The sequence below is a fragment of the Oryzias latipes genome, chromosome 2 (assembly GCF_053564925.1).
Source record: "Oryzias latipes strain Hd-rR chromosome 2, Olatipes_Hd-rR_3.1".
In the NCBI taxonomy this organism is placed as follows: Eukaryota; Metazoa; Chordata; class Actinopteri; order Beloniformes; family Adrianichthyidae; genus Oryzias; species Oryzias latipes.
The window spans coordinates 24,329,080-24,353,551 of NC_136238.1; the positions used below are offsets into that span (position 1 = coordinate 24,329,080).

The 24,472-nt window shown below is 40.0% G+C and overlaps 2 protein-coding genes across 8 annotated transcripts; one reads left to right on the top strand and one right to left on the bottom strand.

Annotated features, from left to right (window-relative positions):
- Window positions 1–3,604: 3,604 nt before the first annotated feature.
- Window positions 3,605–17,084, top strand: LOC144987829 (uncharacterized). Of its 6 annotated transcripts, none has more exons than XM_078937301.1 (3): window positions 3,605–4,822; window positions 7,323–8,525; window positions 15,514–17,084. In XM_078937301.1, the coding sequence occupies exons 2-3, from the start codon at window positions 8,354–8,356 to the stop codon at window positions 16,599–16,601; spliced, it is 1,260 nt and encodes a 419-aa protein (XP_078793427.1). In that variant the 5' UTR covers window positions 3,605–4,822; window positions 7,323–8,353; the 3' UTR covers window positions 16,602–17,084. The 6 variants fall into 6 exon arrangements, 2 of the variants coding, with proteins under 2 accessions (XP_078793427.1, XP_078793435.1); XR_013651499.1 differs by lacking the exons at window positions 3,605–4,822; window positions 15,514–17,084 and adding exons at window positions 10,984–11,208; window positions 11,449–11,924 and having other exon boundaries at window positions 4,987–8,525; XR_013651501.1 differs by lacking the exons at window positions 3,605–4,822; window positions 15,514–17,084 and adding exons at window positions 10,984–11,208; window positions 11,452–11,924 and having other exon boundaries at window positions 4,987–8,525.
- On the bottom strand, window positions 11,421–14,611 carry LOC111948705 (uncharacterized). 2 transcript variants are annotated; one of them, XM_078937168.1, is made up of 8 exons: window positions 14,252–14,611; window positions 14,042–14,138; window positions 13,193–13,941; window positions 12,906–13,095; window positions 12,563–12,820; window positions 12,282–12,453; window positions 11,990–12,138; window positions 11,421–11,776 (listed from the first exon to the last, which is right to left on the bottom strand). In XM_078937168.1, exons 3-8 carry the CDS (start codon window positions 13,670–13,672, stop codon window positions 11,616–11,618), a joined length of 1,410 nt encoding a protein of 469 aa, XP_078793294.1. In that variant the 5' UTR covers window positions 13,673–13,941; window positions 14,042–14,138; window positions 14,252–14,611; the 3' UTR covers window positions 11,421–11,615. The 2 variants fall into 2 exon arrangements, with proteins under 2 accessions (XP_078793294.1, XP_023818652.2); XM_023962884.2 differs by having other exon boundaries at window positions 13,199–13,941; window positions 14,252–14,603.
- Window positions 17,085–24,472: the final 7,388 nt, after the last annotated feature.

Here is a 24,472-nt window from a genome sequence, read left to right on the forward strand (position 1 = left end):
TATTTTTGTTTATCTAAGAACATATTTCTGTTGATTAACGCCTTTACTAATAATTCCAAGTAAGAAAAATATTCCTACCTTTCAAATTTTCATAAAAAGGAAGAAAATGTGTATGATCATTTTATTCTGATGTCTTTTGGAATAGTTTAAATTATTGGCTTTTCCCCAAGATTCCACTTTTAGCAGACTTTTCTATTAAGGATATCATTTTTGGGTTTATTTTAGAAAACAAGAACACAGAACTTCTTCTGAATGTTGTAATTATTTTGGGTAAATTCTATATACATAAATGCCGTTTCCTTAAAATCAAACCATTTTTTTCTACATTTCATAAAGAACTCTGCTCTTTTTTTTCATCTGTAAACTTCATGGAAAACAAACTTGCTATGGAACTTCAAAGTATCATATGTAAATTACAGCTTCTTGATAGCCCCCTAAGTTAAGATTAATTACAATGTCTATGTAACCCCCCCCCCCCCTTTTTTTTTTTTTTTTAAATTTATTTTTTATTTTAATGTCTTGTATTTATTTTATTTTATTTTTCTGTATTATTGGTAAAAAAAAATTATATTGTCTTTATTCTGGAAAAAAAAAAAATATCAACAGTATTCGAATTTCAGAGAAGCAAAAAGCAATCAGAACATTGTCTGTATGTGATAGATTCAGTATTTTTTCATAGAGTTTAACCCCCTGGCTTATTTCTATTTCTACTCGTGTTCCTCTGTATGTTACAGATGTTTATTTGATATATGCTGTTGTGTTTTTTTTTTGATTGCATACCTAAAAGTACTTTCTTGTAAAATGGCATAATGTGCAATAAAGTTGTTAAAAAAAAAAAAAAAAAAAAAAAAAAAAAAAAAAATTTTCAAGTTGTGACTTGCTTGTCAGTCAAAGACGTTGGGCAAGCAACCACTGACTGACACAGTGCCATCTGTTGGTTTTCTTTAGCTTTGCATGCTTCTACCAATTGGTTGAGATGGCTAAATCAGTTTGAGTTAAGTTAGAAACTTCTCTAATAAAAATATGGTGACTCAAAGTTTGCTCAACCGTTTGGTTGAGCAGGCAGTTAAAGGGTTAAAGAGGATAATTACGACTATAAATAAACATTGTAGTCAAAAACAAAGACAAATAATATTTAAGAAATGCTGAAAAAACAATATAGACGTTTCCTAGATTTCAGTTAAATTAGATGAACTCATTTATGAGGTATATAACTGAGATATAACATAATGAAAGAAATGTGAAAAAAATGCTGAGAACAAATGAAATATTTTTAGAATGCAAACATTTTTCAAAGACATTCTGTTTCTTGTTTCTGTGTCGTCTTCAAAGACTTGTTTAATAAAAAAAATGGAATTATTTTTTATTATTTCACACAAAATAAACACTAAAGGATTTATTTCCCTTCTTAAAGTCAGGACTTGGATCAGCTGCTGTTCTCTGGGAGCGTGCACGTGCTGCTGCATGTGCTTCTGTCATGGCGTTCTGGATGAGCTGCTGAGGTCTGTTTGCATCAAGACTCTCAGCTGCTTTAGTCAAACTGCTGAGCGATGGAACAATGGAGCCGTTTCTGAAGGAAGAGGATCAAACATGATGCTCTGCATCCGTTTGCTTCAGGAAGTGGAGGTTTTTTAGAGTCTCCAGACTGTTTCTGAACGGCCAAAGAAAAGCAGCTGATGTGGTTCTGTCTCCTACCAGCAGGGAGCGCTCTCAGCCGGACAGAACAGATCCTCAATGCTGCTCTGAGAAGGACTCTTCTGTTCCAGAAGCAGAGACTGTTCACATCCAGGAGAATCTGGACTCCAATGAATCCCAGAGAATCTCCTCTCTGCTGTTTGGACACTTTGACCAGCAGAGGGCAGCAGAACTTTCAGCAACTCTGGATCTGATCCCACAAAAACAATCCATGGATGATCAGATTTCAGAAGATTTGAAGGATCAAAGACAAAGATGTTCTGAAGAGAAGATGTGAGAAGAAAGTCCAGAATGAATCCACTCTGACTGCTCCTCATGTCTCTGAAGCTTGTGTGTTCATGTCTTCACCTCAGAGTTTCTTCTGGATTCCATGTGGATCAATAATATTGATCATGTTCTGTTGTCATTTTCCATCAGAACTTCAGGCTTTTCTTTGCTGATGATCTCTGAGCTGAACTTCTTGGAGGAATTCCTGAATCTGGGATTTGGAGCAAACAGTCAGAACAAAGGAGGTTTCCATTTCTTCTAAGCTCTGCCAGAAGAAAAGAGCTGAAGCTTGAAGCTGAAGCAGCATTTGCTCAGAGAATCTGTCCTCCAGACCAACAAGTCCCACCACAGCCTTGAAGACGTTTCCAGAAGCAGCAGCAGACTGTGTTCCCATGACGATGCTGAAGTCAGCTGCTGCTCTGCAGGAGAAAGTCTGCAGCTCCTCAGTCAGGAAGCTCTTTCAAGCTCGTGCACATCTGTCAGTGCAGCAGCAGAAAGCCTGTTTCCCTGCAGGAAGTTGGGACTTTTCAAAGTAAGAGCCTCATGTTGGCAGAGATGGGTTGGATTCTTTGATGCTCCAGTGTCTTTTGGATTCAGGATGAGTTCATGCAGATCTAGAAATCCCACCATGATGATCATCCTTGAGGAATTTCAAAATAAAAGACTTACAAACACCACATTCACTGCTGGATGATAAATACATTTACTCTTTATTTTCTGTCAATAAATAATATTCAATGAATCCTTGATTGTAAATGATGGATCTAAAGTTGAAAAGAAGTCAAAGTGCTGACTCAGCACAGATCAAAGAAGACACAGATGATTTCCTGGAATGAAGAAAACATCAAACATCATGATGTGATCTGGAACTGAGCTGTTCTTCAGAAGATCCTCCCAAACATGGAAACTGTTGCTGCAACACGTGAAGGTTTGGTTCTGTTGATAGGTAGATCTGGTGGATCAGAACCAGACTTCTGTCAGCTGGAACTGGGGCTTCTTCCAGACCATGACATGTTGTTCAATAAAGTTCATTCCAAAGCGTGACTGATTCATGAAGTGGTTCCTTGAGCCGTGAGTTTTGCCAGCAGCAGGAATCCCTGAGAGTTAGGAGACAGTTTGTGGAGAGAGTTTGTAGATTTAGGAGAAACCAACGTTTGAAATGAAACCAAAGTGTCCTAAACCAAAATCACTGAGCACATCTCAATGTTCCACAGTCATTTTCCACAGTGGACCGTCACCACACACTTTACAAGACAGTTTTTCACAACTTTATCGCAACAAATCCTGATATTGTTTCATTCAAGGAAACATTGACTAATATTTGGATTGATGCTGTTTTCCATCTGTGTTTTCAAACCTGCATCAAGAATTAGCTCATGTTTATTGATTCACTTTCTGTGGAAGTTTGGCTTCTCTGATGAACCACCAGAGGGCGACAGAGAACTGTTGATATTATTAACAGAACAGTCAAATAAATCAACATTTAGCACAAAGTGAACAAACTTAGGTCACGTGCTAACGTTCTGATTCTGTTGGAAAAGCCTTTTGTTTTGATTTCTTCAGGATTTTGGCTCAAAAAGACCAATGACAAATGAAACTGCAATAAAGTTGCTTTATATTGAGGAAATGAAATGTTATTTTTATTGAATTATGAAATGGAGACTCAGCTTCAGGTGATAAAAAAGGTTGGTGCTATTTCCAGTTTTAGAAAGAACATGCCTTCTGGACAGTTTGCTGTGAACGTTACTCATTTATGTCAGTTTTTAATGAACTGAAATACCTCCACACAGGAGAAAACATTTAATTTTTGACAACATATTTTTACCAGCCACAGAAATATTTAGAGGTTTTACTTTTTGAACTTTTTCTGATTTATTTATTGAAAATAACATCAAAGTAATTTCTTGGTCTGAACACGTCTTTATTGTCATCTAACTGTAAACTCCAATTCAAACATGCTGACAAAACAAGGACAGATTTCCTAGACATTTCCTAATTCTGCTTCCATGTGATCACATGAAAACAGTCCAATGTTTTGGATTCTTCTTCTTCTATATCATTGACATTAAAGCTGCAGCTCTGTCACCAGGAAACAACATGTGACAGGTCCCAGTTTTTGGTGGAACACCGTCTCTGTTTGATTCATGTCTGATGAATTCATCTTGAAGTATTTATCCTCCACGTCTATAAGTCCGCTCCGTGAAAATGCTGTCCGACTTTAAAGCGGTCTGTGTTTCCATGGTGACAGAGGGAACAGCTGGTTAGCATCTTTCTAACTTGACTGAACTGAGGGTTGGGGCTTCCAGCACAGAACCAACCTTAGAGCAAATGAACATTCAAATCCTCCACAAGCTAAACCCCATCAGCGTTGGATTAATGCTGACAGACAGACTTCATTGATGGCATCTTCCGTTCTGGACCTGACGTTTAGCACACCATAGCTGGATTCCAGAGCGCTTTATCAAAGCGCCTTAAGCCCGTTTGGACTCTGGCGCTCCACGCGCTGATGAATAGTGGCGTTTGGAGGAAGTGCGGCTGCGCAGTCCTTACTGAACACCGTCACTGCCTGGACCTCTTTCTGGGTCCTAGTGCCCTAAAGGTTACAGCTCCTGGTTCCACAAGAAAAAAGTCCATTCTAGAGGCCACTCTGACGTCATCATCATCAAAGACAGCGTTACCTAGCAACCAGAGCAAGACCATAGCAGCTATAGAGGGAAACACAACAAACCATCAACGGCGGTTAAAGCAGTCAGACGTTTGTTCTGCAGCTCAGCAAAAATCTCTGCTTTAGGTTTTGGGGAGAAAAACAAAGGAAAACACACGGAGAAGGATTCTGCAAAGGAAATCCCAAGTTCTATTGGTAAGTCAGCGTCCTGGAAACATGCTTTGTTGGTTCTGAAGTGGCATGAATGCAGACTTAGATTGGTTTGTTTCCTTGGATTCTTCAGATGGATTCAAGCTGTAAATGTTGTCAGCATAAAGCAAGTTTGGACTAAACTAAAGCAGAAAGTGTCTTTGAAGATGGTCAGGAGAAATGAGGGCTTTTTTCAGGAATTCTTGGAAGAGGAGGACTTCTCCAAACAACCAGAATCTAGGAGGAGGTTTTTTCAGCATTGAGATCAGGATTTAGCATGAGCTTCAATCCCATTTTTGTTCAATCCAAATGTTTACCGTCATATTCAGGAGTTCAACTCTGAAAGCCACCATGACATCATAGACATTAAAGACCCTGTTACCTAGCAACCAAACACAACAAACTGTAGACTATTCAAACTGGACATTTTGGGGCAACAATTATTTTCTAACTCAAGTTTTTATGAAAAATCCAAATGATGGAAACAGATTGTGTAAAGGAAATGAGGATCTATTGGTGAGTCACAGTCCTGGAAACATGAGTTGTGCTCTGATGAAGACGCCTGATCCAAATGTGGATTTTTGAAATGTTCTTCATGAGATTCAAACTGATTGAAGCTTTGAATTAAAGGTGTCAACACATTTCTGCATTGGATTCATTCTGTTTCAGTGTCTAAGGTTGGTTTTGTGGCAGAAACCAAGTTTTTGTTGAACAGTAGCGTTTGAAAAAGCAGAAAGTGGCTTTGAAGATGGTCAGGAGAACTTCTTTGAAGAGGAGGACTTCTCCAAACAACCACAACCTTAGAGGAAGTTTTCTGAGCATTCATAGAATGCTTTTCCAATGACTCATCATTTTCCACAAGAAGCTAATGAGTTTATCCAAATGCATGCTGGATATTCTAAGTTCTAGCTTGGAAAGCACTTTGTGGGATTTCCCTGGAAAACCTGTTTTATCAATCATTTTGGTCTCTTTTTCTTCCTCTAATTTCCAACTTGGTGAGTGTGCAGGTCGCCATGGCAACCACTGTCCAGCTCAAAGGGAGGACCACGGCCATCCAGTCTCCAGGTTTTTGGATTGATTTGGATTTGATAAACATTTGTTTCCCACATTTTAATAGTAGAATTCAACACGGGACATATAGTGGATTGTAAGAATAGGAACAAAAACAGCAACAACAAAATAATCCTCCTCCCCTTAAAACATGCATTTGACTCTGAACAAGTCTTAAACAAATCCAAGCAAAGACCAGCGCTGGGACTCCTGCTAGTTTCTTTTAGAAGAGCCTGCCTCTTCAAAACATAGAATGTTCAACAACTAGAGCTAAAAATGTCTGTTGGTAGATTTCTGGATGTTGGCCGTATCCCAGCGAGCAAGGCCAAGTCAGCCCCATATGGTTTCAAAGTGGACAGAAAATGTTTTTAGGAGTTTCTAGAATGTTCAACAACCAGAGCTAAATGAAACTAGTGCATGAAATGACAAAGAACTTCCTGTTTGAAAGGAATCTCATGATGGCTTCCACCTGTCTCTTTGCCTGTCTCTCTTTGGACATCTGGAGAGTCGCCTTCACCTGCTGAGGAGACTGAGGTCCTTTGGCGTGTGCAGACAGCTGCTGAGGACCTTTTACGACACTGTGGTGGCCTCAGTGGTCCTTTATGGAATTGTGTGCTGGGCTGGGGGCAGTGCAGGCAGAGACTTGAAGAGGCTTAACAAACTGGTTAGGAGGGCCGGCTCTGTCCTGGGCTGCACACTTGAGTCCATCGAGGAGGTGGCGGACAGGAGGATGTTAGCCAAGCTGACATCCATCATGGATAACCCCTCCCACCCCCTGCACCAAACTGTAGAGGCGCTGACCAGCTCCTTCAGCACAAGACTGTTGCACCCTCAGTGTAAGAAGGAGCGCTACCGCAGGTCATTCCTCCCCACAGCCATCAGACTGTACAACACCGTGTCAAAGTGACACTCCACGGTCCCAGGGGTGTTTTTCTGTTTAGTCATTGATTCATTTACTTTTGTTGTAGTTGTTGTTTTTCAATTTTAAATTGTTTTTGTTCCTGAACAGTTGTTTGTTTTTGTTCTTGGTGTGAACTTAATTAGTTATTTCTGTATTTTGAAAAAATTTGTAATGTTTTTTTACAGTTTACATGTTTTGCAGACCACATGGTTTTTACACTTTTGCAGCTGTATTTATTTAATATTTATTTCTTTATTTAATAAGAATCTCATTTTTGATAATAATTTTTCATAATAATTTTAGTAATATTTTTAATTATCTAATATAAATGTAATTTATGATGTCCTTTATTGATTTTATATTATATAGATTATTTCTGAATGTCGTGTTGCTGCCACAGATAAATGAAATTTCCCCATTGTGGGATTAATAAAGTCATCTATCTATATATCTATCTATCTGCTATGGTTTTGCTATGGTTGCTAGGCAACGCTGTCTTTGATGATGATGACGTCAGAGTGGCCTCTAGAATGGACATTTTTCTTGTGTAACCAGGAGCTGTAACCTTTAGGGCACTAGGACCCAGAAAGAGGTCCAGGCAGGGAAGGTCAATGAGTTCTATCACTAGAGGAGACATCCCGTGATTTTTCATGGGAGGAGAGCACCGCCATTTTGGTGAGGTCAAGTCACTGCTGCAGTGCATGCATGTGAACACATTTTTTGCAATATGCCAGTTCATTGTGCGGGTTTCAACAACCAAAATCGGAGAAATAAGTCCACGAAGGAGGAAGGCATAACATTTTACAGGTAAATACTATAATTCTTTCCTTTTAATGATTTTCATGTTATCATCAAAGTGATTGTGTCAGATGAAATCTTTCCTGTTTGAAGGAGTTTCCTTCATGTCATTATAGGATGACAGATCTCCCATCAGGCCTTGCAGCTCCTGACTTTGTGATGAGTTCCTGCAGAAACTCTTGGAAATCTCATGTTGATTCTCTCCCAGTTGACATCCATGGAGATTTTCACTGCTGTTGTTCAACTGTAGAGTTTGTCACAGACGCTCAAACTCATGAAGAGTTCAGCTGGAAGTTGAGAACGAGGCTTTGAAACCAGCAGCAGTTTGAGTCCATTCTGATGTTCCATTCAGGTTTCTGCTACAACAAGCCTTTATTTTGAAAGAGCCAGTGGGGCAGAAACAATAGAAGGAGGAGATTACCAACCCCCCCTGGAATGTTGCCCCCTGTGCAGTGGACTAGTGGGGGCAGGGACGGCTGAACCAATCACAGAAAGCTGTTGCAGCTTTCCCTCCAAAAGTCAACCAATCAGATGTTGTTGTTTGGATTCTTTGTCTTGAAGTTTCACATGTGGAAGCTTCCAGAGTCTTTTCTGTTTGCTCTGCAGGCTGAGCAGAACTGACTCCTGCAGGATCACAGGAACTTTCAGGAAAATCTACAGACAGGAGAAAAGTTTCTGTTTGGACCTTTTTTTCTGTGATTGTGAGACTAGCAGATGATCGATCGGAGCTGCAGTGAAGAGGACGGCGGTGTTTGTGGGAGTTGGAGCTGAAGATCGGAGCAGGAACCATGTCTTCCCTTCAGTCTCTGAGAGAGTTGATCAGCGAGCGACTAGCTGCTGCTGCTGAAGGAATCTGCAGACTCTGTGAAGGAACCATCGTCCAGTACGAGCAGGAGCTCTGTCGTCAGCGCAGACTGCTGGATGTCATCTGGAAACCACAGCTGCAGCTACACCACATAGGTATGTGACCTTCATCAAAGACACAGAGAAACCCTTTGAGCTTCATGCTCTTCTATTGGGGACCTGCTTGTCTTAACTGTCACTGTGTTCAGACCACCAACCCCCTCCTGGTTTATTGAGGATGTTTGTCCGTTTTTATCATCACTTCAGATCAGGTATTACAGGATTTCAATCATTTCAGTTGTTGGTTCCGATCATGGGGGCCATTCCTACACGCCCCTCCAGGTGTCACTGTCATTGCCCACGTGGGCATTGAAGTTCCCCAGGAGGACAATAGATAACCCCGTCTGGGCACTTTCCAGTACCCCTTCGACAAACACCTAGAAGAAGGCGAGGTACTCCAATCTTCTGTTCGGCCCGTAAGCCGAAAGCACAGTCAGAGACCTGTCCCCCGCCCGAAGGCGGAGGGACATGACCCTCCTGTCCACCACCAGGGTGTCTTTAACGGCTGTGGTGTCTGGAGAGAGTTCCCAAGCGGCGAGAGAGACTACTGCTGCTGGAGAGCCTACAGCGGCTATATACTCCTTGAGTTGTGTGTGAGCTGAGCTGAAATAGACAACTGTTATTACAGAAAAACCCACAAATTCCTTAGAGCACGATTTTACATGTCCCAAAGGCGGTTGATTATATTTATGTATGTGCATCCAAAAATGAAAATCAATGGAAATTCACGTTGGCCTCCGCAGGCGGAGGGACATGGCCCTCTCATCCACCGGGGTAAACTCCAACACTTGGCAGCTGAGATGAGGGCTCACGAGTGAGCCCACACAAGCCTGCCGCCTCTCACCATGAGCAACTCCCAAGTGGTAAAGATGGTTGTCGGAAATTTGTTTGGTTTGTGTTTCTACAAAATTCTCCAGCCTTATGAGGAATAGTTTTTCATGTTTTTTTGAGAATTGGCAGAGTAAAGACACTGGTCTATAATTTGTTAGTTGGTGTTCGTCCCTGATTTGTGTAGGGATTACTTTGACTATTTTCATTTTTTGTGGAAATGATCCTGTTTGAAAAGATAAATTGCAAATGTAGGTTAGCGGGTCGACAATGAAATCAATGACCTTTTTATCACCATCATATTAATTCCATCACTGTCTGTAGATGTTTTTTTAATTTGACGCTTTTTAGGACTTCTTTGGCTTCTTCAGGTCTCAAAAAGAAGGATTTAGGATTTCTATTTATGCAGTGTTTGTTAAATTGTTGCAAGTTTTCTTCAATAGTTTGTTGATTAGCATATAAGCTTCTGCTGTTGAAATATATGATTGAGAGTCCGTGATTAGGATTTGTGTTTTTATTGTATTCTTGCTCTGTGTAATAACTACAGTGGTTCTTCACAAAGTCAAAGAAATGGATATCTGGGTCAATGTCTACGTCCATGGATGTGTATTTCTTTTATTTTGTTAGAGAGGACTATACTGTTGTTGTTTTGAAGTCTTATTGCAAAAACTGACAGACCATGTAAACCTAATGAGTTCAATGCAATGTGGTTCAGAAAGTCTGTGCACCAAAGTTTCGTGCTGGTGCAACTATGATAAAAGGTTAGGTGCACCATTGCAAAAATTTAGTCTAGTGTCCTGGCCTAAAGGACACAACCACCACTGAGCGTCTGACTCCCCCCATAAAAGATGGGGTAGGGAACAGAAGACCACCACCTTATTACTGTAAACGATGTGTGTGTAGTGTGTCAGTGTGTGTTTATTAAAAGGTATAGTGGGTAACTTTTTTGAAGACTTATGAGTTTCTTTGATGAGGTGTTTGACCTACTGAAGACTGAAAGACTGACATCACCTCTAACTGTCTTAAAGTGTGGGTGACATGGCCTATTTTAATAAGCCAAAATATAGTAAATAGTCTCTATTTCATGTTGCGATTGTTTTTAATATTTTTCGAAAAAGAATAAATAGCGAAAAACGCAATATAAACAACGAGGACGGCCGCCGGCTTCACGCATTCCGCCGAATTCGCGCCGCCCTGTTTGTGACGTAACGAAAGGAAGACAAGGAAGACAACATGGCTAGCACCGATAGCGAAGCACAGAGTGATGCTACCGTCTCTATTAGCGATTTATCATCAGATGAACAGAAAAATGAAGAGGAAAGTTCCGGAGATTATCATGATGATGAGTCACTTTTGCAACCGTATAGATTTGAACCCTTTTGCGAAAGTGAGGAGGATATAGCAGAAAGTAGTAGGTCTAGTGATGCCGATGACGATAGCCAGCATGAAGATTCTGCTAGACTCCAGAACACGGCATGGTTAGTTGCCTTTCGTGATTTTGGAACCTACGTAGACTAGGCCTTGTGTATGCATCTGTAAAAGTACACGCAGAATTGAAAAGTCAATCTAATAGGGCCTAATGGTGAAATTTTTTCAGTGATTCCTAACAGTATATATGTAGGACAGCTGGATTCAGTTTGTAAGTTACAAATGAATGAGATGAACTAAAACTAACTTTTTGTCATAGGTGCCAGTGTCAATGTTGTGCTGTCATGCCTCTAGTGATGGAGTGTATTTGCTGCCGTGAAATAGATGAAGTCCAAGGAGAAATGCTGCGCAGAGGGGTAAATGCATCCTGCATCACTGAAGTGGATAGTTTCCAGACCTGCTGCCTGAATCCTGATGTTTTGAGGGTAGCATACTATGCTTATGTTGATCATCATGGTAGAATGGAAGAAGCTACATCACATGAGTGAGTATACTCTACATGTCGAAGGTTGACACAGAATAGATCTAATTACCAGGTTATACATTGGTAGCATAGCAATTGAGTTAAAGTTAATTTAGTAGCTGGTAAAAACAGGCTCTCGGTCAGGCCTAGGATATGATATATTTATTTACTTCCATCAACAATAAAAACACTTGTATGTAAACACGTCAATATATTTCAAACACTGACAGACATGTAATCAAGTCTTTATTCTATTTTCAGAAGATATCGATATATCGCATACAGGCAGTTTGTGAGGCTGTGCTGGGGACATCTTGGGAGAGCGGTTCGTGTTACCCTGCCATCCTGTGCTGTGAATAAAATACGGTCAACTTTTTCCGCACCAACTGGACAGTATGTTGGATTTTTGTATCCTGCATTAGACTGATTCAAGTGGACTTGTATCTGGATTTGAACTGTGAGACAGCAGTTTCTTTGGTTGGTCTTTGGTATTCACCACTCAATGGAGGAGGCACATCTCTGACATCCACATCTTCTCTGGGGTGTACGAGTCTGTCCAGGACATCCTTGATGATCTCATTGACATAGTCTGAAATGTATTGTGGAACACATATAAATGTATATGTATATTTTTACCTATACCAAACAAATGTACGTGTATTCTTAGAATTTACATGCCTGTTCATTGGAGTGAGCCAATAAATATAGAAATAAAGCAATATATTATAAATAAAGAATCGTGTTTTTTCATATAAATAATATGAACATAGGTTTATTGAAAAATGGAAAAAATACAACTTACCAAATGTAGGTTCTTCTAAAACTTTCCTCACCGTGTGTCCCCCTTTCTTCCACTTTGGCAGGGACACTGCATACTGGAGTTCACCTGATCTGGTACTTTGTTGAGTCCGCCCACTATTTTCATTGAAATGCATCGCAGCTAACAGTCCTCTATTAAAAAAAATATGTATTGACATAAACATTCACCTGAAAATACTAACATCTTGAAAATATGTTACGCTAGAGACAACTATTTTTTCTTTGATAAGCTGATAAAGCAATGTTTCAAGTACCAGCATATAACATGTATTTACCTGCAAAGCTGGCCCTCATAAGAAAAGGCATACATTTTCGGAGCGTAGTGGTTCAAGAGGCTGTGGAACGCCTCCAGAGAGGATGTCTGCTCCCGGTTTGATGCCTGTTTTAGATCTCTGATGAGGTATGTTGTTGTTGCCAGTTTTTCTAATTTCACCATCAAGGTAGAACCTGTAAGCAAGCAAATTGGATGCACATCATCCAAACTTACTTATACTTCTACAGATGACTCCAATAAAAAAAAAGATACGGCTGTGTAAAATATACAAAACATACTTACATGGTTTCAACCACTTCTTTCTAGCTGCTCTTCCTCTCAGCCTTTTATGCTCACATTTAGGGAATAACTCATTGTTGTGCGTATGAATATTTACAATATGATTCAGCACAGACGTCCACTTGGCTTCAACTAGGTTTGGCTCTGCTGAATCTGTTGACATGACTGACCAATAAAGGTGATTGATTATGCTGTCAATCCACTCTTTCAAGTCTGAGCAGTCTTTTTCTTTGGAAAGTGCCACAAGTTTTTTTCTGAGACCTGGAAATAATAATAAATATATTGGATATTTTACAACTGGAACAACTTCTGATAAAGAAAAAAGACTTGAGGAAATTAATAATACCCTTCGCAACATGCCAAACGTCCAAAAGGTGTTGAACATCTGGCAAATTCTCTCTGATCCATTTCCTTAACTGGACATGCCTGTCTGTTATTATCACATCTATATCTAGACCCTGTTGTGTTCCCAAGAAATTAACTGATCTTATGAAGCCCTCCTTTTCCATATGCGAGGCACCACCAACTTCATTGCTCTGTAAAAAAAATAGAAGCGATGTCAGTTTATCATATTTTTAACATTAAATAATAAATAGGTAGTAGTAACTCCTCATTATCAAGAAAGATAAATACCTGTACCAGTTGCATGTCTATGATAACATTTGCTGGTAATTCTAACATGGTGTACGTCCCATATTTTGCGGAATGACCAGGGCTGTCTGAGCGACCATCTCCAGCCAACAAGATGCCTCTTTGTTCTGCTTGAAGACATGCAATGAGCCAGGCTTGCTGCTCAGCCCACAAGTGTGTGATACTGGGAAGCAGATAGTCTTTTTGATGCCTAAAGAATGTTCTTTTGGATATGCATGCCACTTTCATGTTTTGGAACATGTGTAGTACTTTAGTGGCTAATGCACCAGTAGACAATATTGCTACAGATAGCAAAATATTGCCTAAAGGTATGTCTCCAACAAAAGGCTGACTCTTCCATTTTGTAACTTTTTTACAACTCTTGCATGTCCAGAGGACACACAGCATTGTACCCTGGGTTGTGGTTGACATGTCCATGTCCATTTCTTGACAAAAAGCACAACACCTCAAATTGAGCAGCATGCTCAGAGCAGACCAGGCAACTAAGAAAAAACGCTCAGTGGGTGGGGGTGTGGACCTTTCAGAGTCAGAGGAGGATGGGGTCTGTGAAGAACTTGGAAGATAGTCACTTTCATCAGCTGATACGGGATCCGGCTGACTGGATGGAAGGTCTGGTGATGAAGGAATGATTGGTTCAACTTATATAGATAGCTGCTTGTGGTCACACAATGGGCAAAAATCTTCATCAGTTTGAGTGCTGATTTCCACAACTTCAGGCATTGTCTGTGACCCTGTAGAAAAAGAATTATGAAATTGCATTATGTTACTTATCATTTTGTGAATTAAGAAAACAAAGCACACATCTTTAAATAACTTATATTTCAGCCTAACCTTTTGTTTTTTTCGTTGGACCTTTCGGCCTCATATCAACCTGCAGTCTAACAGTGCGACTAGTTCCTGGTTGCCTAACTGTCTGTGTGGTAGCTTCCTGTAACATGAAATTTATGAGTTCATGATAATTATTTTCACATTATTAATTTAACATTAATACAATTCAGTAATTACTTTAACAACAAATACATATATATGTGATCATCTTACATGTACAGGGACTGGTTGCGGTTCATCTATCTCCATTTCCTCTTGAATATGTTCAGGCACTTCAACTGGTTGGGCTAGAAGCTCCTGTACTTCCTGGAATATTGTCATAGATATTATTAGTATTATTAGTTGTCTTGCTGCTAAACAGCTTATAATTAATTGTGTGAAATGTGTACAGGCAACATTTAATTTAAATGAAGGATTATTCAGTATAAAGATCTGTTACTCTGTATAATACTCTGTATAATATAGCATAGGGAAATTTTTATATCAATATATATACCGTATATATATTAAACGTTAAACTCACTCTCTTTTGTAATAAATACATTATGTAATAAACGTTCAACTCACTCTCTTTTGTAATAAATACATTATGTAATAAACGTTCAACTCACTCTCTTTTGTAATAAATACATTATGTAATAAACGTTAAACTCACTCTCTTTTGTGCCAGCTTTTCGGTCACAGATCTTCTCTTTTTGTACTGGCTGCTGCCAGTGCTGGTACTGGGCGTTTCTGTTTCGGACGTTCCCACTAGCGATCTCTTGAAAATGGTGGGGATTGCGTTCGGTTTCAATACTTTTTTATATCTGACATGCATTCCCATATCTTTCATGAGCTGTGGTGTTTCTTCAAAACAGTCTGCCTCAAAATGTTCGCTGCATAAAGTTGACGAAGCAGTTGGCACCCAATTCGCCCTCGTTCGCTGAACTTGTTTTGTCCATTGTTTCAGCAGCGTTTCTTGTTTTGGGAATTTATACAGAGATACACTTTCACTAGATGTATTGCTACATCCAGCTGCCACACAACGACTTGGCATGTTGATGATTAACAGAGAATTAACGAGAATTAACGAATTAACGATGATTAACGAGAGAAACGAAGACTGCCTCTTTTGTTTACCTGCTGTCCGAAGCGGAACTGCGAAAGTCAATGCCTTTCGTGACGTCACAGGTCATATCGGGTTCACTTCCAGCCTGCGCTCTAGCGGCAGATCCAAATCTCTGATTCCTTCGAAAGATGTCTATTATTCATATGCTTCGGATTTTTTTCGACGCGAACTATTGGTATCAATAGAATCAGCGTTTAAAGGGCTTTTTTATTTGACAAAGTTGTTCAAAGCATGGCATCCACACTTTAACTGTTGTATATTTATAGTCCAGGGCTTCTGAAAAAAAAGGATTTAGAATTTTCTTGACAATACACAAAGACCTTTAAAGGTATAACAGGTCTCCTATTATGTCTTTTTGTCCCTGCAGTCCTCCCTCAGCGTTATGTAAATGAAGAGGATCTTTGGAACCAGCAGAGGAATTTAAGAGTGGAACAGGGGGAACCGGAACCTCCACAGTTTAAAGATGAACATGGAGAACCAGAACCTCCACAATTTAAAGATGAACATGGAGAACCAGAACCTCCACAATTTAAAGATGAACATGGAGAAACAGAACCTCCACAGTTTAAAGAGGAACCAGAAGAACTTTTCATCAGTCATGATGATCAGCTTGATCTGAAGCAAGAGACTGATACCTTGATGGAGATTCCTAATAAGGAAGATGAGAACAATGAAGCAGATCTAAACAATCAGCAGAGCTTTAATGTAACTGATAGTCAGGATGAAGAAGGAAACCAACATGAAGAATCAACATCAACTACAGATGAAGAGACAGACCCACAGAACAGAGATCAGAGGAAGAGTTTTATTCATTTATCTCACCTCAAAACACACATGAGAACTCACACAGGAGGGAATATGAGAGACTTTACATGCTTTCAGGAGAGGCCGCTGAACCTGCACGCCACCAAGCAGCTGTCCACCATCACCAAGACTACCTCCATCTCCTCCTTGGAGCTACCTCCAGCACCACATCAGCTAACTGTGCCGCCCCCCCAAGACTACCCTGTTATTACATATGCACCCATACCAAGCACTGCTGGAATAGAAACGCTTAAAAAAAGAACAAAAACCCCTCTGCCATCTTCCACCTCTTTCCCAAAACCACCAAGCAGAACTTTGAGCAAACCTGGCATCTGTAGCCAAACGCAACCTGCAGCTGCCTCCTCATCCACCCAGGGCGTCTTCTTCATTCCCATACGACCTGCCCCTGACAACACCAGCACCCCCTACAGCATCAGTACCGCCTCCAGGCTCAGCACACCCTCCTGGGCAAAAGCTACCATCTATAAAAGGAAGCTCCAAGAACAAAGCTCAGGAGGGGACAGTAAACTGTCAAGAGTACAAAAGCTCCCCGTTTGTAGCCTCTGTGGCCAAGCTCTCCAGGGACACAAAAAATACAAAAAGAAAACCTTTTGCACAGTGACCAAAAATGTCAACTTCAAAGGGTCTTGAAAACAGACTTTTTGAAAGTTTCGAACATTTCAGCTCTGTTGTCGATAACATGCGTTGACAAATATGTTTGTGTTACAATAAAGAAGAATTTGTGTTTAGCATCCATTCATTTTTTCAGATATCAGGTCACAGGGGCAGCAGTCTGAGCAAAGACCACTTCCTCAGGGGGCATCCCAGACACTTCCAGACAGCCTCTGCAGTGTTTTCTGAGTCTTCCCTCATCGCACGCAATCTTGATCTGTTCTTCTGATTTGTAATCACTAAACAGACGGATCATATCATTAAAAAGGGAGACTGAAAATGAAAAAAAAAGGAAATAAGACGCAACAAAAACTGAGACTTACCTCAATGTTTTTTGAAAGGATCTCAAATAAGTTTTAAAGTGAAGACTAGAATTTCATTACATCTACTGAAAGACAATGAAAGTTGGCTTAGTCTTCCAAATACCTACTGTATAACTCAATAAAAAGACCATGTGTTCAAGAGTTGAGTATTTATAAGCATCTCTGAAGTTCTCTTTACAGGTCAGGTCATCTGGTACAGCTTCCAGATTGGTTCTGTGGACACATGAAAAGAATTGTATCAGTAGAGGTTCATTCAAATTAAATTCAAGACATGACAAGAATTAACTTGCAAATGAGCCATCTTCAAATGACAACTGTCTCAAGAATTTACTGTAAGGTTTTGAACAACTACTTAAGATAAATATGAGGATTTAACTCAGCAATTTGATCACATTCACACTGAAATGTCTCCTGTGTCCATCATGTAAGAGTTGAGAGGCCAACTCGGTTGTGTGTAACAGGGATGTCTTTAACCGCTGTGGTGTCAGGAGAGAGTTCCCAAGCGGCGAGAGAGAAAACCGCTGCTGGAGAGCCAACAGGGACTATGCACTCCTTGAGTTGTGTGTGAACTGAGCTGAAATACACAAAATTTACAACAAAGAAAGAAATTCTTAGAGCGCGATTGTACATATGCTAAAGGCGGTTCATTTTATTTATGTATGTACGTACATTCAAAAACGAAAACCGATGGAAATTCAAGTTGGCCACACGTAATGCATGCAGCCAAGATGCACAGTGCTCCATTGCCTGCACTTATTTCAAGTGCATAAAAGGATAAACGTCGGCCACACATACTCCCTCCGGATCCGTGAGGCCAAGCAAAAAGTACCGTTTTTGAGCCTTAATTTGAATAACACCGTAATATTGCACACGGGAACTTGCAAAATTCATAGAAGAAGACAGTAATTGCGGTGTACCTTCCCGTATCCGGTAGCTGGCAATATTGCAAATGGAAACTTGTAAAATGCGAAGAAGACAGCCTCAACGTGGGCGGGGTTAAAATTCCACTGTGAAATATGGGCAGGGTTAACATACCGCAGCATTCCAGCATTCCGCGAAGTTGAGTGTTCCCCAGGCTGCAGCCAGGTGTACTTGGCACAGTTTGGATCCAGATGCCATGTTAGACAAGGAAAACAAAGACGTTCATGGATCTATTGTCTGCAGGTGAACGTACCAACTATGTGTAGCTGAAGCTGCGGGTTCCAGCTGCTATCCAGCAGTCTGCGCTGACGACAGAGCTCCTCCTCGTTCTGGACGATGGTTCCTTCAGCAGCAGAAAGTTGTTCTCTGGCAGAACCTTCCTGAGGTTCTGAAGACATGGTTCCTGCTCCGATCTTCAGCTCCAACTCCCACAAACACCGCCGTCCTCTTCACTGCAGCTCCGATCAAAGTCACGAGCTGCAAGGCCTGATGGGAGATGTGTCATCCTATTTTGACATGAAGGAAACTCCTTCAAACAGGAAAGATTTCATCCGACATGATCACTTTGATGTTAAGATGAAGATAGATCCCAGTGATTCAGCTGCAAAACATCCTATAATACAGTTCTAGATGGTTCTAGAGCAGGGGTCGGGAACCTATGGCTCGCGAGCCATATATGGCTCTTTTGATGGTCACATGTGTCTCGCAGACAAATCTTTAATTATACTTTTTTTTTTCATTAGACCAGTCCTTCTCGGGCGCGATGCGATGCCAGAGGCGCGCAGTAGTAGCAGTGCTTAGAGAGAAAAATCTCCGCCAGCACTATCAGTTTACTATTATCTATTATTTCACAGAGTTTGTACCAGCTGGAAACCTGTGAATTGCCGTGCCTAAAACTACGCGCTCCCGTCTCTGAGAAAGAGCGCGCAGATGCGGGGACGGGATGTGTGAGGAAGAAAGCAGAGGGTGGGGGTGTGTGTGTGGGCACGGCCAGCAGGTGAATCGCGCAGGGATGGTAAATACGTAAAACCCACTGCCTGTCACTCACTGCAGCGTGTGAGTGTATGTTTGGCTGCAGGTCTGCATGTGATCAGTCTGTCTCACATCTACAGAACAGTCAAACCTACGATCACGTTTAAATTCTCAACGCCTGTATGAAGCAGAAACTCACCACGTATCAACCAGACTAGACCAGACTAGACAATCAGCAAAACCACCACGAGAAATACTCATCATTTATTAGCAACAGCATAACAATGTTATTAAAAAGAATCCTCAGACTTATTGTACTTTAAAAATGTTGAAATTAAATCAAATGCACACATTCAATTGTATTTTTAGTTTTAAACAAATTGTCGCGGACTGAGTTGGATGGCTGTTGGGCCGCGTTGAAAGTTCTGGAGTTCATTGAACGCATCAAGCAGAGATCTGATTGGCCCTCAGTTCTGTTGCTCAGCCTGTTGTTAGGGAGTTTGGACCAATGGGGTTCAGCTATAGGCCGAATAAGGGAAATGGGAGGGCTGGAGCAGGAGGGGGGAATGTAAAGTTGGGAAAAGCGCTCACGTCTCGGCGGGAGAGATTCAGGAGTTGATGAATTAATTGTTCGGCCTTTGTTGCGGTCTGCAGTAACCAGAATTAAAAACCTTAAAAGAGTTTAAGTCTCCGTGCCTCAGTGTGGGAAAGGGACACTACATTATTGTATGGCTCTTTTGAAATTACATTTCAAAATATGTGGCGTTTATGGCTCTCTTGGCCAAAAAGGTTCCCGGCCCCTGGTCTAGAGTGTTGTGGAGATTTCTAGTCTTTTCTGCGGTGAGAAAGCCAGATGTTTTCCAGATGCAAAGCCGTTCCTGCTTCCAGCTGTCAGGGAGAAAACAGGGATTTGGTTTCTCCAGAGATGCTTCACATCAGAAACTAGAAGTCAAACCTGAAAGCAGAAGCTGCAAACTGAGTCTGTGAGGCAGATTTTCCAGCAGCACATCCTCCTCATCTGCTGCTGAGATGGAATGATGAAGCTCAGCTGAGGAACAGCAGGTTTCCTCTCACATGTTCCTGCTGCAGAAAACACTGTTTCATATCAACTCATCCACATCATGAAGGATCAACATGTTTGACTGAATTTACATGAAAAAAAAGGCGTCAAAGAAATCTGTCCAGACGGGAAAGACTGAATGAATCCAGCAGGATTTTTGCAACACTTTAGCCAAAAGGATCATTTGGAATTGAACCACGTATCGTCCTTTCTGTCCCAAAGTTACTGATGTGTCGGTCTGTATCAAGGCTTCAAGGTGTTTTTTTCTTGAACGAAGCAAGTATTTGCTGAAATGTTATTGTTTTTTTGAATTATCAAATGGAGACTCAGCTTCAGGTGATAAAAAAGGTTGGTGCTATTTGCAGTTTTAGAAAGAACATGCCTTCTGCACAGTTTGCAGTGAACGTAACTCATTTATGTCAGTTTTTAATGAACTGAAATACCTCCACACAGGAGACGACATTTAATTTTTGACAAAATATTTTTTACTGAACAAATTATAACTCTAGTTTACACAGAAATACCTTCCATGTTTTACTTTATGAACTTTATTTTGATTTGTTTAAAGAAAATAGCATCAAATTAATTTCTTTGTGTGAACACGTCTTTATTGCCAGTAACTTTATTGGGCTCCAAATATTGGAAGACACTGATCTAAAAGTACTAGGACATCTGGAGAAAGCTCTAGTTCTGCTCCAACTCAGTCCAAAGCACTGAAGATAGATGGAGTTGGATTTGGGAGAGGACTGAGCTCATTCAGATGAAGAAAGAACAAGTCAACAGATGAAGAAGATTTCAGGAAGTTTCCCATTCAACAAGTTCAAGTTTCCAGAGAGCTAGTTTAGCATCCGTGTTCTGGACCAAACCACTGTCCCTCTGAAGGTCCAGACACAGAGAGGCCCAGAGTGACCCCCATTTCTCCTTGTTGCTCTCTCCAGTGGCTGACTCCGCCCCTTAGGACGTCCCCCTGTGTGGATCAGTGGTCAGTGGGTTGGAACCTGCTGCAAATGCAGGCTCTGGTTCTAACTGCTGGATCAGAAGTGGAATGTGAGCTGTAGTGGTGTGTCTGCAGCTGGATGAGGAACACATGAGGGAGGGGTCAAAGGTCAATCTTCCAAACAAATGTTGTCAGTCTATTCTCCAACAATGCTCCAACATCTTCAAAGGTTTTTGGTCCCAAATCCAGAGTGGAGCTGGTAGGACGTGATCATTTCAGCCTCAGATTTGGGATCTGTCATCTCTCTGCCACCGTGACACCGAGTGATGAGTTCATGCTCCAAAGCGGCCCGATCGCTGGCTTTAGGGACTATTCCAAAAGCTTTCAATGATGGCGGGGAATGAACATTAGGAACAGAAGACGGCTTGAAATGTCTGCTGTTGGTTTCTGATCCAGACAGAAATTCAATCAAATGTCTGTGAATCCATGATTTCCTTAGAATCTTTGACTCTAGATTCAGATCCATCTGGTTCAAAGGATGAAACTGTTTCCAGCATCACTGTTTCATCTGAAGAAGCTCCAGGCTGAAAGCTGCAGCAGCTGCAAACATCTGGACTTCCTGCTGCAGCTGCAGACCTTCATGTGACTGTGGGAGCTGCAGCAGCTGAGGAGCTCAGCATCTCTGCAGACTCAGACGGAGCTCAGAGCTTCTGAGTTGTGGAAGTTTAGTGGCTGAACTTCTTGTAGGTCCTGCTTGGTTCAGGTTGTTGCTGGTGGTGGAAAGAGCTCCTGCAGACCTCTTTGCTGTTGGAAGGATCTTCTGTCTGCAGACTCTCTGATGCTTCAGCAGGAGGCGCTGCAGTGTGGTCCTCCTCATGAGTCCTGAAGCTGCACCGTCAGCTGCAGAGCTTCAGAGCTGCTTCTTCTCAGACCACTTTCTTTGGCTCTGACGTTTTATTATATTGTTGTTATTATCATTATTATTCATTTATTAATCTTAATTTGTTTTCCTCTTTCACATGTGAGCTTTTTTAGTATTTACATGTATAAAGGGTACATCTAAATAAATTGACTGATTTCAACTTATTATTGTGGCTTATACAAACATTATTTTGTAATAGGATCAAACTTTTTTGCATTTTTAAATAAAGTAATGACTAGATTGTGATCTATTTCAGAATTTTTTGTTTTTGTGCAACAAATTGAATAGGAATCATGCAGTAACTGTACAACACTTTATTTTTGTATTTTTGTCAGGTTATGTCATCGGAATTTGAAAAATTTTAATTGAAAAAATAATCAGATTAATATTTTCTACATTGAAAATCAAATAATTTATAATTTTATGAACAGTACCCCTATTTTCATTTTCTGCCTTTCATTCAATTAATTTTTTCATATAAATAAATATAAATAAATAAAATGAAAACATTGACAGCACCCGTGGTCGAACTCGCTCAAACAGCTGACCGTAACTTGTGACTAAAGATGTATATTATTTTTTCCAAAAACATGAAAAGACGTAATCACGTTTCCTACCACCGGTTTATGTCGTAAAATTCATAATATTTCATATTTCATTTCATAAGGACTGGTGTTGTCCAGAAAGTATGTAGCTCTTCTTCGTTCGGTTAAATAAAGAAGACCTGGCTTCAGACGACAAAATGGCGCCCTAACATCATTAGCCGGAACCGGAAATTCATGTCCTGTTCTAGAGGTTCCCCCTTCTCCATTTTGGTCGTCAAATTATTTTTCTTGTCGAAATAAACAAGTCACACCGAACTACCGTTGATAAAAACCGCCAGTTTATACCTTTATTTGCCAGTGAAGTTAAAAATGTGTTATTTTTTCCCAATGAGTTATATCACAAGAGGAGACACGCCTGCTTTAGAAGCCTGGCCGATGGTGGCGGAGCGCAACGCCATCTTGGTGAAGTCGACGGCGCCCACATGACATTGATTTCTATTGATTTTAGTGGTGTCTAAGTAGCTTTTATAAACTGTATATATTTTTAAATTTAAATATATTTATACATATATATATAAATATATTATATTTTATGTATATAACATATATATATATGTATATATATATAGATACATCATTTGTTGTTGTTTTTGAAGAAGAGAAACAGTCATTCAAGTCAAACTTGAATGAAAATGCATTGTTGCAGGACTTCTTACAAATAAAAAAATTATTATAAAGATTTTTTTAAATTAATTTCTAAACATTTAGAAGTTTTAGACCTCTTTGACATGTAATTTAAATTATTTAGAAAAACCCAACAATAAGTCAATAATAATAATAATAATAAATCAATAGTAAATCAATACAAACAATAAATTACAATAAATAAATAATAAGTCAATAAATAATAATAAAAATAATTATATTAATAATAATAATAATAATAATAATAATAATAATAATAATAATAATAATAATAATAATAATAATAATAATAATAATAATAATAATAATAATAATAATAATAATATTCAAAACAAGTCCAAAGGTGAACACAAAAAAACAGTCTGGCCTCTTATCTAAATCTGTTTCCACAAATGTTCTGAACATAGCCAGACTGTATTGCTAGTTGGTACCACAGTGATCCATCTGGGTTAGTTCTTTTTATTGCTAAGATCCACTTTTTCTTTACGTCTGTATCCATTGGAAACCTGCAAGAAAAGTACAGTCACTGATTTAGAAATAGGGATGGGTACCGTGCCCCGGTATTGAAGCAGCCCCGGGGCCGCATTCTTCAAGACCGCAGTATCGTTAAGAACTGACCTGAACGGTTCTGCTATCGGCACTGGAGAAGTTACTTTGTCTGTTTTTGTGTGTGTGTGTCCCACAAGCGCTATCTGCCAGATTTAACTCACCAAGTCAGTCAATTTCCGTTAATTAATGATTATATTAATTTCGGTATTCTCGTTGAAGAGGAGAGCTCTGTCTGTCTATTTGTGTGCACGGGGGCGGGGCTGTTGTTCAGAGAGCACGCGCCGCGCGCGCACACACACAAGACAAGGCAGCGCACACACAGTCAGTGGCGATCTCGTAGGGGACACGTGAGCGCCCTAGACTAAGATCACCCGTTTCTGTGTAAAATTAATGAAGTTTGCATCAAGGAGCCCTTACCATGCTGTCACCATGCTGCTACGATGACCGTATGTTGCGCTGTTTTGTGTAGAACACGCTGGAGCGGCGTGTTCTACACAAAACAAACAGGTAGACAGGCGGGGCTTAGATTCACCGCTTATGATTCCAGACCCGCGACAAACTATCAGGTGCTTCCTAATATTTAATAATTATTAATGACTAATGATAGTTGTTATCCGTAAAATTAATATCATTTATTGGGTTTACTGGATTTAAAGAAAAATAGATAAATAGAAAGGAGTCTGGATCAAAGTGAATTTGTTTCCATCATCTCACTCAATCCTAACTCTGGTGTTTGACAGATGGAAAAAGTCTATTCAAGGTTGTGAAAAATTGACAAAAGATCAAAGCAAACATCACACTTATGAAGAATGAAAATAATTACATTATATAATTAAATAAATATCCTGTCTGGAACATTCTCATGTATAAAGTAAAATGTTTTGTTAAAAAAAAAAACAGTGTTGTTGCACAATGA